The following is a 16,870-nucleotide window of genomic DNA, read 5'->3' on the forward strand; positions in this document are numbered from 1 at the left end:
CAGCTCTGTTACAAGAGGAGATTGGATGAATGGGTGGACTGTTTGGATAGGTCAGGTGAACAAGGTTTTTAATATATTTTGTTAGGGTTAGTTTAAATTTTAGATTATTTTTTTTATTTCAACCGTGCTTTTTATGCATTACTTATGTGTATTTTTATGTATCATGCCCTGAGTCTTAGCAAAAGGGGGGCCTAGAAATTGAACAAACAAACAAACAAACAAACAAACAAACAAACAAATAAGTAAATAAAAGTATATGAGTGCAAGTTCTTTGTAAAGTGGGCTCATCAAAACTGAAAGGTTTTAAAAAACAAATCAGTCTATTATTTTATCATGTTCACTGGTTAATATTTCTTTTTGCACAACATATTTGACACTTTAAAAAATACTTACATTTCCAAAGGCCAGAAGCACTGAATCCATGTACAACAATACACCAAACAGGAGGAAGAACATCCCAAAGCCGACAAGCCCAACACCCATTTCTACAATAAATGAAATTGGTACCATCAGAATCACAGCAATCTTAAGGGATCGCCTAACGGAGGTGAGCAAGCATCACCTGGAATGTAGTGGAAGGAAAAGATTTTGGTGCTCAAGATAGCTGGAAAATTCCCCTGTGTGTGTTGCGGTTCAAGGATGGCGGAGAGCCCAGGAAAACTCTGCCCCCAGGCTGTCACAGCCGGGTGCTTCCATGCAGCAGAACTACAGAAACCATCCACGAGAAAGGACTGGACTCATCAGCCCCTCCAGTATATTTGGAGCAAGGGGACTCCAAAAAGGCACCCCCACCTTATCTTCTTTTCTCTCCCTGCAAAAAAACAAACAAACTCAAAAGGAAGGTTTCTGCCAATCCAGGGAGAATTTAATTTAATTTCATTTCTCCTTCTTCCATTTAACCCAGCAGGTGGTGGAAAGGGGGGAACCTTCCCTTTTATTTGCCTAAATTTAACTCTTTCCAAAGCTATTCTGGCCATCTTGATTGGCACTATGCAGCCTCCGTATTCATACAAGCATTTTTCCAGACTGTTTAATATTGCATCCTGCTTTTGGTGGGGCTTTTTGGGGTGGTGAGTGGAAAAACAACCATCTGTATCTTTTCTGTTGCAATAAAACTCTGGAAAATGGATAGATGATAGACAGAGAGATGACAGAGAGATAGAGAGATGAGAGAGAGAGAGAGAGACACAGAGAGATAATCATATAGATGATGATATGTGTTCTATATCATTATCATCTTTTTTTTTTCTTTATCTCTCTCTCAAGGCATGTGTAATGTTCTAATGTACAGAAGTTATGGTTACATGTGTGGTAGAAAGTGGGCTCCAAATGTGTTTTTCCAAATGCAATAAGTAAGATTGAATGTGTAGGTTTAGAAGAACTGTGTGTGTGTGTACATACACATTCAATCAGTGTTCCCTCTAATTTTTTTTTTGGGGGGGGCGGAAAAGTATAGTGTCTGAGCGACCGTCCCTTCGGGACTGGGCGGCACAGAAATATTAAATAAATAGATAGATAGATAGATAGAAAGATAGATAGATAGATAGATAGACAGACAGACAGACAGACAGACAAACAAACAAACAAACAAACAAAAAACCCACCCTGTTTTGCCTCAGAGAATTTCAAAATAAAATACTGTACTGTGTGTCTATAACAGTGAGCTCATAATAGGGCAACTCTATCAATATCAAAATGCCACTTAAATAGTTGAGGTAGTTTCAAACTAGATTTTGATTTTCTTTCTCTCTTCCTTACTCCCATTCTTTTTCTTTCTCTTTTCCTTCCTCTCTTTTTTCTATATGTTTCTCTCTCTTCCTCTCTCTCTCCTTCCCTCTCACTCTTTCCCTCTCGGCTTCTGGGCAGGTTTGGAAAACTCTGAGTTGATGATGATTTTTAAGTGAGCGATTGCTCACTGCTCAGCTTAGAGGGAACTATGCATTCAATATATATAGTAGATAATGTATCTTTTTATGTGCCTGTGTGTAATATGTATGTTCACATATGGCATATATACATAGAATTAAATAGTATATTTTGGATGTTCAGTAATAGTAAATAGACAGTGAGATTGTATCTCCTTGAGGCCTTTAAGGCGAAGAAGGGCCAGGCACCCAAACTCTAAGCCTTGATGTGATTGACATCAAGTTGGCACGCCCATCCAGCCACATAACCACCAGTCACAAGATCAACCAGCAAACCCTACCCAGTCACATGACCACAAAGCCACTCTCACCATCACATGCCCATCAAGCCATTCCCACAAAATAAGCCACGCCCACAGAGTGGTAGTAGAAAAATTGGAACTCACACCTGGGTTATGATCCTACAGCATCTTCTTACGAATACATTTCAGGTTACACTAAATCAGAGGTGGGTTCCTTCCGGTTTGGACCAGTTCACCTGAACTGGTAGCAACCCACTGGTGATGTCACAATGACATCACAGAACCAGATCAGTTGGTACCGGTTGGTGGAGGCCACCATGTTTTTTTTTTTTTTTTTTAAATTGGATTGGGGGGAGATTTTTATTTCGGGGAGGAATTTTGGGGGAGGTTTTTTTCTGCCCACATGCATCACCATCTTATTTTTGGCTTTAAAAAAAATCTAATTTTTTGCTACTGCGCATGAAGCATGCACAGAGCTACAAGATACAGCCACACGGTGTGGGAAGAAGCAAACCACCAGTGAGGTAAGTTAGAACCCACCCCTGCACTAAATCATACTGCTGAAAGATCACCAGTACCAGCTAGAGATACTATGAGGTCATCTGATTTGTTTCCTGGAACCACAAGCAAGTAGGTTTACTTAACTTCTTCCCCATAAACAGATTTGTAACCTGTAGTAAAATAGATAAATGTGCCAATTGATCAATCAATAGTAACATAATTTTAATATGAGCTGAGCTTTCAGAAACATCACAATTAATTTTGATTATATTTTCAGACTGAAACTAATGACGTATCACTGATACGTCCACAAAACGTATCCACAAAACCCTATTTGCTAAATTCATACTTACTCTGAAGGTCTGTAATTTCCAACATATTTGCTGCCGAAGGCTTAGAAAGAATTGGCTGTCAAGACTCCCATGTATTTCTCTGATAATGAACCTTGGAAAGACCTTTAGCCCTTACTGCATCATCTTGCAAATTATTAACCTCTCAGCATGGAGACTTCATTGAACTATCATTACTGATCTTACAAGGTGAGCAATGTTGTTACAATCAATATACGGGCAGTTTGTATTTCCTGTACTCCTGGATCTGCAAAAGGAAATAGATAGTGTCACCTCCTAGTAACAGCCTGTAGCTGTTGTTAACCAGAAAAAAAGGGATCCTTGGCTCAAGCTGAGGCATTTCCAAAATAATCCTGCAAAAAGTAAAATTACTCATGCAAGTGCACTATTTGTACGGTTTAATATATCAAGTACCTCCCCCCAATCCCATTAGCCCTGGCTTTGTTTTTGTTTTCCTCCAAGACCTGTTATCATTACTTCCACCTAACCCCCAAAACTTTACTCTTAGACTATCCACTGTTGACCTCACCCAATTCCTAATAGGTCAGTAAAGGGTGTGCATAAGTGCACCAGCATGCCTACCATCCCCTGTTCTAATTTATTTTTTTATTTATTATTTAGATTTGTATGCCGCCCCTCTCCGCAGACTCGTAATGTTTCTCTCTTTGTAGTTGGAAAGCAAGATGTAGGAAGATCTGTCATCTAATATAGTGTTTCTAAATCTGATGATCTGTTCTGCCGGCGTGTTTCAACCGCCCGTAATTACAGGGTACTTAGTCCAGGAAGACACATACCACACGATAAAAGGAAAACCCAAAAGTTTTTATAAACAGAAAAACAGAAACAGCTCCCTTTTTAAATGTCAAAGGGATTTTCTGGTACACACAAGGCACAGGTTAAATGCAATTCAATTGCTCACCCAATAACTGGGAAATTGAGTCCAATTCTAAAGTCCAGAGAGTCCACACACAATCTTGAGCAGCACAAAAACCACGATCTTGACGAAACAATGAATCAGATAAACTGCCATGAGGCTAAAACACCAGGTTGCACTTTTATCTGTAGCACTAATTACAGCAGCCCCACCCAACCACAGGTGGCCTCATTTTCTCTTGTAATAATCCTTCAGTTGTTGTCTTCTATGCATCACTTTACGCATGCGTGGATGTGTCATTAATTCTTGTTCAGAATCTAGGGATGATACAGATGATTGATCTCCTCCTGGGCTGTCTGCCAAACTCCCATCTTCCCTGTCACTCATGCTTCCTTGGTCAGAGAAGGCTTCGTCGTCAGATTCCATTGGGAGCAAAACAGGCCTGCGGCATGTGGATGTTTCCCCCACATCCACCTGCACATTCCTTGGGGCAGGAGCTGGGCCAGAGCTAACCACAACAATGATCTGTCATCTAATATAGTGTTTCTAAATCATAGCCACTTTAACCCCTAAGGTCTTCAGTGCTGGCTGTGGAATTCTGGGAGTTGAAGTCTATACAGTTTAAAGTTTGTAAAGTTGGTCTGACAGAATGATTATCAGAAGACAGACTCTTCTTTAAAGGTGGTTCTCTGCCTGATAAACTGTCGGTGTAATATGAAACATAAAAGCTAGTGGGGTGACTTTGGGCCAGTTACATTCTCTCAGCCAGGAGTGAGTTCTAACTTACCTCATCACCAGTTCGCCTCCTCCCATACCTAATGGGCATGTGCGCATTGTGTGCCACACGGCCACACAAACACTTCAGGTGCACACATGCACAATGCCAAAACCCAAGCTTTTGCGCATGTGTTGAATCAAAATACAGCTTCTATGCATGCACAGAAGCTAAAAACAAGATGGCGGCACCTATGGTGCTGCCATTAGACCCAGATCAGGGGTGTGGCCAATCAGCGATTACTCCTGGTTCAGCAACCCACCTCTGCTATCAGCCCAACCTACCTCACAGGGTTGTTGCTTGGGGGAAAAATAGGAGGCAGGTGGATTGGATATGTTCACCACTTGAGTTATTAGTGAATATAATAATAGTGGGATACTAAAATAAATTAAACAAATAAACAAATAATGAGCCTTAAGCAAAAGAAAGCAAAAAAGCAAAACCTGAGATACAGAGCAACAACCAAGTGGTCCCTAGTATTATATGTGATGCACAGCATATTTAAGTAGAATTTCAATTTCCAAATGTGATTCTATGCCCATTAAGTAGTCTAATACAAATCTATATTCTCTTTTGTCTAGCTTTTTGTCAACAATTAATTCTCTCCAATGCACTTTAGGAGTATTTCCTTTTAATACACAGATATATGGTTATAAAAAAAATAAGTTTCAGTTCTTGACCAGGCAATTGGCACAAAGCATCATTATGCAACTAATTAACTGACCAAGGACAACTACATCATCTGTGTGAGTCACAGAACATATTTTATAAGGAAGAACATGTATCATATTAATACTTATTAAATAGCTAATGCAGGAAAACAAATGACTCATGCAGAGCATTATGTACATAAAATGTATAGTCAATTGTTTCTAAAAATAGTTTCTTGTTTTAATTTCATATATTGCTAGATGTGTTTGAATAAAAACTGTGCTATAGGATGATAATGGTTTCAAAATCCATAGTAATTTAACTTCCTTTATAGTAGAGAAAGTATAATTTCTATGTTTAGCTAGATGAGAACTAGGACGTTTTCATCCTTGAATATTGATAGAAGTGCAACTATACATCATATTTTTCAGACTATAAGATGCACCAGTGTATAAGACACACCAAGATTTCAATCTTTGTGTGTCTCTTTGAAATCTTGGTGTGTCTTCTACACTGGTGCATCTTATAGTCTAAAAAATAAGAAAAAAAAAGAAAAGTAAGAAAAACTTTTTTTGGTCTTCCAGGCCCCAAGAGTACTCTGCAAGCCTCTCAAACCCTCTGTGTTTTTTGCAATAACAGGGGCTTTTTTACCTTCCCCCAACCTCCAGGAACACTCTGCAGGCCTCCCAAACCCTCTGTGCACCCAGTTTTTCAGAAAAACGGACCTGTTTTTCACCCATTTTTTTTAAAGAAATGGGGTGGGCAGAGAGTTACTGGGGGAAGGCAAAATTGCTCCTGTTTTTGCAAAAAATGGTCCATTTTTTTACCCATGTTTTGCAAAAATTGGGCGGGCTGAGAGTTTGGGAAGCCTGCAAAAAGCTCCTGGGTGCTGGGGGAAGGCAAAAACACCCTTGTTTTTGCAAAAAAAGCTACCAATTTTTCAACCACCCCCCCTTTCCCCCCCCCAAAAATGGGGTGGGCAGGTTTGGAAGGCCTGCAGAGAGCTCCTAGCCTGGGGGAAGGCAAAAATGCCCCCATTTTTGGAAAAATTGGCAATTATTGGAGATTTTTTCACAAAAATTGGGGTGTTTTTGCCTTTCCCCAGCACCTAGAAGCACACTGCACACTCCCCAAACCCCTGCACACCACATTTGTGCAAAAAAATGGGCCCATTTTTTTTGCAAAAGAATGCGTGGTGGGGCTTTAGGAGGGCAAAAAATGGCTCTTTTTAGTGTATAAGCTGCACCGACATTTCCACTTTCTTTTAGGGGGCATCTTATACTCCAAAATATGTGTGTATTTGTTGGCATATCATTAAAAGATGAAAACCTGTGATTTTTATTCCTTCTTGTTCATTTTATGACTTTATTGGTGATTTATTTGGGTATGGGTATGGACAGTTTTAATACTATTATTTATTATTATCAGTAGTGGGTTCTAAAACCTGTGGCTACTGGTTTGTGTGCAGAAGCTTCCCGGGTGGGTGGGCGGAGTTTCCTGGTGCTGCTGCTACCTGTTGTGGTTAGCTCTGGCCCAGCTCCTGCCCCAAAGACTGTGGATGTGGGGGAGAGATCCACATGCTGCAGGCCTGTTTTGCTCCCGGTGGAATCTGCTGATGAAGGCAAGAAGACATGAGTGACAGGGAGGAGGAGAGTGTGGCAGACAGCTCAGAAGGAGATCAATTATCTAGCTCCTCCTTGGATTCGGAACAAGAGTTAATGATACAGCCACACATGCGGAAAGCGATGCATAGGCAACAACAACTGAGAGATTATTATCAAAGAAAATGAGGCCACCTGTGGTTGGGTACCTGTGGTAATTAGTGAGGCTCCTATAAATAGCAGCCTGTGGGTTTGGCCATTGTGGAGGATTATCTGATCGTTGTGTTTCGTGCCTGCCTTGCTGACTTCGACCTTTGTGTGCTGATTTTCCCCCGCTTTGAAACTAAACCAGAGCAAAGTGTGTTTCACTTTGTGAAAGAAGGACTGTGAATTGCCTCACAGCTGCAAGCTAAGTATCTCAGAACTGATAAGGGACTTGTACAAATTACCAGTTTGTTTGGAGACGAGTGCTCTTTGCTATACAAAAAGAGTGCTTAGTTTATTTGAATGTTCGGTGTAAAGAACATTGTTTTGAATTTTCAAATGTGTGTGTGTCTGAAATTTGTATCTGTGAATTTTCGGGAGGAGTCTACCAGAGAGCTCAACAGAACACTACCAGTTCGGAGAACCGGACCAAACCGGGAGCAACCCAACACTGATCATCAACATCAACTGTGCCATGGAGATGTAAGCTTCCAAGAGTCCTTCAACTGCAGTGAGTGAAAAGTAATCCAATAGTAAATAAATACAACTATACATCTTCAGCTGGAATTTATAGAAATATAGAGAAAAGTACACTCTGAGGACAACTATATATAGTATACTTTTGTATCCCTCTTTTTCTTAGGTCTTACTGTTAGAGTTACGAAGATTTAAATGTTGACCAGCTTCTGTAAGGCTGATATAAATGCTGATACAATGAGGATGAGTCAACAAGGTTATTGTTGCGGTAAGACTGAGGATGAGTCGGCAGGGTTGTTCCTTCTTTAAGAAGCTGTCTATTTAAGTGAAGCCTTTGAGAAGCCGTATCCACCCCCTTGTGTATCCCTCTCCTTGACGTGTTCTATCAACATTGTAATTCTCTGAGTAAGATTGCCTGATATGTGCCTACCACATATATGTATGTATGTATGTATGTGTGTATATATGTATGTATGTATGTATGTATGTATGTATGTATGTATGTATGTGTGTGTGTACAAACTGGTACAGGAGATGAGCCTGTAGATTCTGGTACAAGCTGATACAGGAGATGAGCTTGTAGTCTAGAGGCTAAAGCCACTGCCTTACAAGGCAGAGGCCCCAGGTTCAAATCCCGGTAAGGGAGTGGCTACCTGATGAAGGCAAATAAGCTCAAAATAGATCTATAGTAGTCTCCCTTCCTTTTCATTATCAGCAAAAATATGTTACATATACGCACGCATGCATACACACATTGGAATACTAATATCAAATGACCTAAGTGCCAAAGCCCACTGCAACAATATCGCCAAAAAGGCTTCTAGAGTTGTTAACCTGATCCTACGCAGCTTCTGCTCTGGCAATCTCACACTACTCACAAGAGCCTACAAAACTTTTTCCAGACCCATCCTTGAATATAGTTCATCTGTCTGGAGCCCATACCACATCTCGGACATCAACACCCTTAAAAATGTCCAAAGATACTTCATCAGAAGAGCCCTTCACTCCTCCACTCGAAACAGAATACCCTACGAAAGCAGACTATCAATCCTAGGTCTAGAAAGCTTAGAACTACGTCGCCTAAAACACGATCTAAGTATTGCCCACAAGATCATATGCTGCAACGTTCTACCTGTCAATGACTACTTCAGCTTCAATCGCAACAACACAAGAGCACACAACAGATTCAAACTTAATATTAACCGCTCCAAACGTGACTGTAAAAAATATGACTTCAGCAACCGAGTTGTCGAAGCGTGGAACTCATTACCTGACTCAGTAGTGTCAACCCTTAACCCACAACATTTTTCCCTTAGACTATCCACGATTGACCACTCTAGGTTCCTTAGAGGTCAGTAAGGGGCGTGCATAAGTGCACCAGTGTGCCTTCCGTCCCCTGTCCAATTGCCTCTCCTTATCTCATTTATCTTTTCTTCCTTTCAAATATGTTCACCTATACTTTTATATCTTTTCTTCTATTCTTTTCTTTACTTATATTATTACATATCTTTCTCTTCAATGTGTATTATGTATTGGACAAAATAAATAAATAAATAAAAATAATAATATATAAACCACTGTTTGTAAGACAAACCTCTGTGTACTGTATTATGCTCCTGGGTTGTCTCAAAATAGTAGGCACGCTGTGCACACTCTGACATATACTTACTTATTAAAAAATGATAAGCACACACAGTCTAGTTATAAACCATCCATTTTTTAATGTATTTGCTTTATACAAACTTGCAAGGTACAAATGCATTTATTTTTGTTTGTTTTTCTTGCGCATGTTGGTTTTGAGGGGGAGGACCTTTTAAAGTAACTACATCTAGAACAAATGTTGCAGGAAAGAATATTAAATAAGCCACTGTGGATTTAATTATGGAAAGATTATCCCTTGGTTGGATGTGAAGAACCCCCATGTCACCAACATATTGTTTTCAATCACAGAACAGCTATTTTGTATAATTGTCATAATCTAAGGTCACTTTTATACAAAAGAAAGGGGAAAAAGACATTAACATCACATTGCTTCTTTGATAATTTTAACATCTAACACTACTTTTTTCCCCTCTCCAAATAATGTGCATAAATAATGCAGTATTGGTTGCAAGTGCTGCTGGTATATGAAAATTTTATTAGAAAGAAACACACAAACGCATATGTACACAAAAAATAAAACATTTTAAAAACAGGGTTCTACAATACTGCAAAACTGTGACCATAAATGTGCTCTGCTGAGAACTTGGAGCAGTGTTTCTCCAACCTTGGTAGCTGAAAGACACATAGACTTCAACTCCCAGAATTCTCTACTCAGTTGTAGGAAAGCTGGGAAATTCCGAAAGTTGAAGTTCGCGCATCTACAAGTTGCCAAGGTTGAGAAATACTGATTAGACGTCTCAGAATGCTTAAAGTGACATTGGCAATAATCAGTTACAATCCTACCTTGCTATGAATGGAACAGAGGGCTTGAGAAGGGCGAGATTATGTTTTTTTGATGTTATGTCATTTTAATGCTTTCCACAATAGCAAAAAAGAGGGGCCAGTTTTATATGTAGGAAAGGAGGAGAAAAAGTGAAAGGGATTTGCACTTCCTTGACAGAAGCTGAGACTCCAAAATGTAACCCTACCTTTACATTGCACCCTAAAATATTGATGGAATGATTTTCTTTCAAGATAGTTGCCATGTTTATCAAGCACCTGCACAAGTAGAACCACTATCTCCGAGTCTTCAAAAGAGATAGGAATAAGGAGCCACTCTCTAAATTAAGAAAGGGCCACATCTAAGTAGATAATCCTTCACATAGGCTAACTAAGGCCTTTCCTTAGCTCTTACTTCATCTCTCTACTAAGCTACTAGCATTTGGCATGGGTCAAATCACAGCAAGGAAAAACATGTACCGACTGAAAGATGTACTTTTCTCCCACTAGACTGGGCATTGCGGAGGTAAATACGGCAGCTTAGAGAACAATTGTGATTGAAGAGAGGAAAATAAAACAATCGTCTTGCAGGGATTTCTCTCTGCTAACCACACAAAATGAACAAAAGGGAGGTAAAAAAAAAACCCAAGTGGCATCAACATTTCAAAGCCACATCTATTGCAAAGGATCCCAGTGGGATAGCTGTATACCAGCGAGACAATCTTTGCGGTCCCTGATATGCTACAGTTCTATAATTCATCTGACAACATATCTTTCAAGCCAGAACTTCACCAGGGTTAAGTGAACTCAGCTTTGCTAGTTCCAAATAAGCTATTGCCAAGTTGCATCAACTGAGCTTAAGCCCTGGTATAGATAACAGGAGCTTACCTAGTAACAAGGAAATAAATGCACCACTTCCTTTCAGACAGCTTTCATTCATTTTAAATAGATTTGCTTTTAATAAAAAGCAGAAAAATATATATTTCTTTAAATATGCCTTTTAAAATTTCTTTAATTATTTTGAAATACAGTGTCTGCATTTCCGAAACTTAGTGGCAAAGCAGGCTTCAGCAGCCCTGTACACAAAGAAAGTTAGCCCAAAAGAAATTAGTATAGGGAGGAGAGGAAGAAAACCCATATATTATATATATATTATATATATATATATAAAATATATATAAATGTACACACACACAAACACACATATATATCACGGTATAATTTTTAAAAACACATATTAAGGCATGTAGAGGATAATGAAGGGTTAACATTTTATGAGCTAACAGAAGCTACTGCAAGAGCAGAACAAAATACTTTCATCATCATCTTCATCAACATGGAATGTCAACAGTATTGCTAAAGGAGAAGGGTCTAAAACTCTGATACTCTGGAGTGATCTATGTATTGCCTACAGATTTGTTTAAATAATAAAAAGGAGACATCATCTTTATTGGACAGGGACATAGAAAGTTTCTCTTGTAAATATGGATGAAGGTGAACTCTTAGACATGCTAAGGTGGTACTTCCTTTGAGGCAAGCAGCAGGACAGGGGACCTGATAAAGCTAGATTCACCAGTGCAAGGGATGGGAAACATTTATCACTTAAGCTCTTAGATCAGAAGGATGATTTTTGGGTGCCGAGACATTAATTCCTTTTAATACACATTGAGATAGATTCTTAGACAAATTCTTAAAAAATAAGAATATCAGAACTCTTCCAGAGATACTATGGTCTATTTTCCGAACATTCATTTCAACAGAATAATCATATGTATAGATGCTTAGAAGCTCCAGTGTGGATAGAAAGCCTTATTATAAGCACATTGAGGATTGAAGCCTAAGAGATGCACACCTTTTGGGTCTACTCAGAAATAAGCCACATCTATTTCAGTGGGCTTTACTCCCCAAAAAGCATAATAGGTAAAATTTGAAACTTAAGGCTTCTACCATGTGTGGGCCTGAGAAATATTTCTCCCAGTGGACTGATATGCCTGGTCTCTCCATGTTTTTTCAGTCTTCAAAAGAGACTTTGTTGAGCCAGCCAAATTCTACCAATTCACTATTAGAACTATATCAAAAACAGGGATGACAAAGAATCATTTGGTAATAATGCAGTTAGCTCTTTTCATTTTGTAAACAGGACTCTATTCTGCAGCCTAATTGACAACAGGAGTGGTTTGCCATTGTTTTTCCTGGAAAGTTGAAGAGGACAGCTCTAACTTTGCAACTGTGGGAGTTGCCTGAATCATTTATATGCTGGGAAGATTGGGTAAGGTACAGTATATATTATAAGTACTGAATTGTCTCCATTCTACTTCACTCTTCTAAGTTATTTCTCCCTGGCATCACTTCTCTGTTGCAAAAAGTGGTACCAAGACACAAAAATATGTTATGGAGATACTTCCCCTTCCGCAAATATTTTGCTCTTTGAATTACACCTGTAATTCATTTGTTGCACAAAAAGCATCAAGGCAAATTAGGCAAATCACAATTCATACCTGCTTCAACTTGAATTGGAAAGAGTTATGTGTATTGATACTGAATATGTCATATATTGATTATACTAGATACTTGGATATTAAACGTATCTCTAAAAATCCAGGAAAGGATTCTTTATAACTTGGAAAAATTGTGATAATTTTCAGGATTATATTGAAGACGTGTGAACAAAAGGAATAGTGCTGCTCAAAGCTGGCATTTTCTGTTTCAGTTGGCATCCAAACTAGTCTTTCCTGTATCATTGTAAAGAATCCTGATTTAATTAAAATAATCTTGAATTATGGAAGAAAATTAGTAGTAGGGGAGTGGAGGGCTTATGTTCCATAATCACATTTGCATTTAATGTCTGCCTTAAGAGTTGCATATATTAGACACTGAAGCAGTGTTATTCATTCCAATAATGGATACCCAGTTTTGATAATCTTTGGATAAAACTGATCAATATATTTATGGACATGCTTACATGACAAAATATATGATACCATATTCCTCGGAGAATAAGACGCACCGGAATATAAGACACACCTTAGTTTAGGGGGAGAAAAATAGAGCGGGAGGGAATATGCCTACCAGGTATTCATCTGGCTAGCGTCCTTAGTCTGGTCAACATCAGCACATTATTTTATCCCCTGATTAGGGCTTTAAAAAACCTTATTTGGAGCAAGTAGTAATGAAAAAGACTTAGGGCTTGAAAAAAACCTTCTTTGGAGACAGTAGCAATGAAAAAGCCTGCAAGATCATTAGCACTTTGTTAGGGCTGGGGAAAAAAGCTTCAAAAAAGCTACATTCAGAGTATAAGACGGACCCAAATTTTCAGCCTCTTTTTTTGGGGGGGGGGAAGGTGCATATTATACTCCGAAAAATACGATAATTTCAACAGTGCTAAATTGTCACATAGGACTCAAATCATACTGTAGTTTGAGGTGCCACCTGCTCACTAATATATCCCTCTTTGAGTACAGGTAATCCTCGACTTACAACAGTTCCTTTAATAACTGTTTAAAGTTACAAGTCACTGACAAAGTGACCCATCACCATTTTTCACACATACGGCCACTGCAGCATCCCCAAGGTCATGTGACCCAAATGCAGATCCTTGGTAAGTGACTCATACTTACGACGGATGCAGTGTCCTAGTGTCTTTTTATGAACTTCTGACAAGCAAAGTCAATGAGGAAACCAGATTCACTTAAACAACCACATTGCTAACTTTAAGAATTGCAACAACTGTGGCAAGGAAGGTTCTAAAATGGAGCAAAACTCACTTAACAATGTCTCACTTAGCAACAAAACTTTTGGGCTCAACTGCGGTTGTAAGTTGAGGACTCTCTGTATTTGTAAAGAAGCAAAATATTAGGGGTGGGAGAAGAAATGCAGCATTTTTGAAAACATGGCAGTGAACTCACTGAAAATCTAGGTCAGGATTATGAAAAAACTAGCTGGCTTTTTTTCCCCCTGATCTATAATTAGAAAATTTTATTTGCTTCCATGAAATCGATTCTAGTTGGCTTTATATTGGGCATGATCAATTTTGGTAGCCTTTGAAACAAATGTATGACCCACACGATCATCCAATTATATTTTTGATCCATCTACTGTTTTTGATTATTTTTTAAAAACACTATGTTGGGTGAAAAGTCCTGTCCGTGCCCAAGTTCAATGGTATGGAATTCTGATTATGAGGGGTTGCAAGATTTAATGCAGAGTCTGATTATTATCTAAAGAGATATGGTCATTTTAGCTTTAAATGGTATTGAGTTCAGTATTCACCATGTACAGACCTTTTAGTGTACAACTGCAGTGTGGAAAAGGTCCAAGTTGGATCTTTGATCTAGTATAATACAAGTTAGGACATCTTGCTACTTCCTATACTTTACAAGAGTAAATTTCCCATCCATTTTTTGGGTACAGAAATTATCCTCTGTTCTGTCCTTCTGAGTTATTTTCACAACTTGTTTAGGGGGGAAAATGAGGACTCATTTCAGGCATCAGCCACCTTTGAGATGCCGATAGAAGCAAATACAGCAAAGGAATTGCACTTTTTTTGCTTAGCTCCTCTGAAAGATCATCAGCCATTGTTATTACAGCTTTAGCTTGGACAGAGATGGATGAAAAGCACTCTGTGTGAGAAAGTGAGAGAATTCTACTTCAAAACAAACATTGCCCTATTATTCTAAAGTTGATAGAAATGCTACAAATGGCAGAAATTGAAGAAGTCCCGCTTTCTCCTCCCAATGATAAATAGGAGAGAATTGATTTACACATACTATGGAATCAACTCATAACTTGCTTTAGTCAAGCTCGGATACAGTTCCATTTCTCTTGCAGACTTACTATTTCATTAGTTTCTTTATGCTGATATTTTCACATCATAGTTTACTTTCTGGCTCCAACCTATTTCCAACCTGGAGAACCAAGAGTTGAGTGGCACTATTTTGAATTGGTTCTGGTATGAGAATAAATATGTCACCTACCAATCCCACCTCTGAGTCACAGTAAACTTAAAACACACAAAGTGGTTTATCCCATCAAACCGAACTCTTTCGTAGCCATCCTTCCCCTTTGTATCTTTCATCCACACTTCTATGACATGCCCACGTACATTGCACATACTTCCTGTTCCATCTTCCTTGTAATCTTGGGAAAAGTGAGGAGGAGGGGACCCTTCACCATATCACAGCCATTGCAAGATTCCCAAGATTTAGCAGATTCCAAAGCTGCTTCTGTTTCTTCCACACTTGACAAGCCTTCGGTTTTCTTCATCTGTCGTATCCACAAAGTTCAGTGGTGCTCCCTCCTTCCCCTTCTTGTGAGTGGGGTAGATATAAGTATAAGCAGCATGACCATGCATGGGTTGCTTAGTTCCATAGATTAAAGTTTCTAGAGCCAATCGGATTGGCAGATGGGAGGAAGAAAAATATGTCGTTCAATTCAATAAAGTGGTTATAAAGTCTCTGGCTGCCATGACAATCTATTCTTTGTATATTGCTCTTCCCTCAAAGTAGGAAAAAAAAGTAAAATTAAAAATAAGTGACGAAGGAGGTTAGCAATTTAGGAAATGGCTACCTAAGGGTAGGAAATTGTACATCTCCCTGCTATCTCCCAGCTTTCCTTTTCCAATTCAGATTATTTGATGCTTCTGCTGATCTTCAGCCACCGGTCCTTTGTTTTGAGACCTGCTGCAGGGACAAAGAAGTCACCTTGCAGAATGGAACTTCTCCTGGATGCTGCTTATTTAATTGCTTTTATAGACCAGACATCTGAGAGGTTTTGGTAGAGGCTTTGGCAGCAGTGGGAGGAGAACCAGAGCAAAACACAAATGCACACTTGTTCTCTTCAGAGACAGCTTTCCTTCCTGAATGTTACTGCAGCTCAACCGCAGGAGAGAGTTGGCAAATCACAGGAACGGTGGTTGTATACATCATCAAGCAGTAGAGTTGAGAGGGCAAATTCATGTATTAAAATGTGGCTCCGTGGAACTTCACAGCATTCATAGCAGCCAGGGCTTGTGCTAGGGAAACAGAGGAGGAAGAGAACAGATTAAAAAATATATAGTGATAATCACTGAAGATGAAGCCTGCAGGCAGCAATATAAATACAGTGGTCCCTTGACTTTCGCAGGTCCGACTTTCATGAAAAGTTTATACCACGGGTTTTCAATAAATAAATAAATAAAATAAATTTTTTGAAAACCCATGGTATTTTTTTTATTTTTAAAATTTAAATATTTAATATATTTAAAAAGCTCCGCTTCTGCCCCAGCCTCCTGATCCCTCCCCTTTAATTCTCAGAGCGTTGGTACACTCCACTTGAAGCTGAGCCTTGCAGGTGGACAAGAGCGCCCTAACTAGAGAGGAGAGAATAATACTTTTAATGGCCCAGCGGCCCAAACAAAGCTTGTGATCACCTCTGGGATAAATGCTTAAAGCTGGCAAACAAGCATTTGTCATCCCTTGAAAAATTGGGGGGAGAGAAGAATGGGGGCTGCATTTATTCTCCAATGAATTCCTTTTGGTGGTTGCTGAGAGTACTCTTACTGTTCTTGAACCTTTAAAATTAAAAGTGGTAGAAAATACCATGGCAGAAATCTATCTTCCAAAGTCTATCTCAGTCTACTCATCTCCACTGGTTAGAATTCTGTTTAGTGACAGAGAAAGATCACTTGAGCAGTATTCTTTTGTACTGTTCTCACCACAATGGAAATACAGTATTTTCTGGCCCTTGTGAAAAGGACTGGAAATTAAACTCCTGTTATCTCTTCAATGGAACTGGAGTTGTAAGGGCCAAAACCTGTTTTGGATGCCAACATTCCAACATTGTCACCCCAATTCAATCCCCACAGCCTTGAAA

At 39.1% G+C, this 16,870-nt stretch overlaps 2 protein-coding genes across 6 annotated transcripts in view; both read right to left on the reverse strand.

Annotated features, from left to right (window-relative positions):
- The window catches only part of GOLT1A (golgi transport 1A), a 23,236-nt gene extending 20,135 nt beyond the window's left edge, over nt 1–3,101 (reverse strand). Inside the window, exons 1-2 of the mRNA XM_070748890.1 lie at nt 3,022–3,101; nt 394–485 (exon numbers count right to left, since the gene is read on the reverse strand). Of these exons, the coding sequence (XP_070604991.1) occupies nt 394–485; nt 3,022–3,046 (117 nt within the window). The 5' untranslated portion in view covers nt 3,047–3,101. The remainder of the gene's footprint in view (nt 1–393; nt 486–3,021) is intronic.
- Nucleotides 3,102–9,298: 6,197 nt separating this feature from the next.
- The window catches only part of PLEKHA6 (pleckstrin homology domain containing A6), a 204,459-nt gene continuing 196,887 nt past the window's right edge, over nt 9,299–16,870 (reverse strand). For all 5 annotated transcript variants that reach the window (XM_070745441.1, XM_070745444.1, XM_070745443.1 and 2 more), the window contains one exon: nt 9,299–16,031. The gene's annotated coding sequence lies outside the window, so the exon portion shown is untranslated. The remainder of the gene's footprint in view (nt 16,032–16,870) is intronic.

This window comes from Erythrolamprus reginae, chromosome 3, assembly GCF_031021105.1.
Source record: "Erythrolamprus reginae isolate rEryReg1 chromosome 3, rEryReg1.hap1, whole genome shotgun sequence".
In the NCBI taxonomy this organism is placed as follows: domain Eukaryota; kingdom Metazoa; phylum Chordata; class Lepidosauria; order Squamata; family Dipsadidae; genus Erythrolamprus; species Erythrolamprus reginae.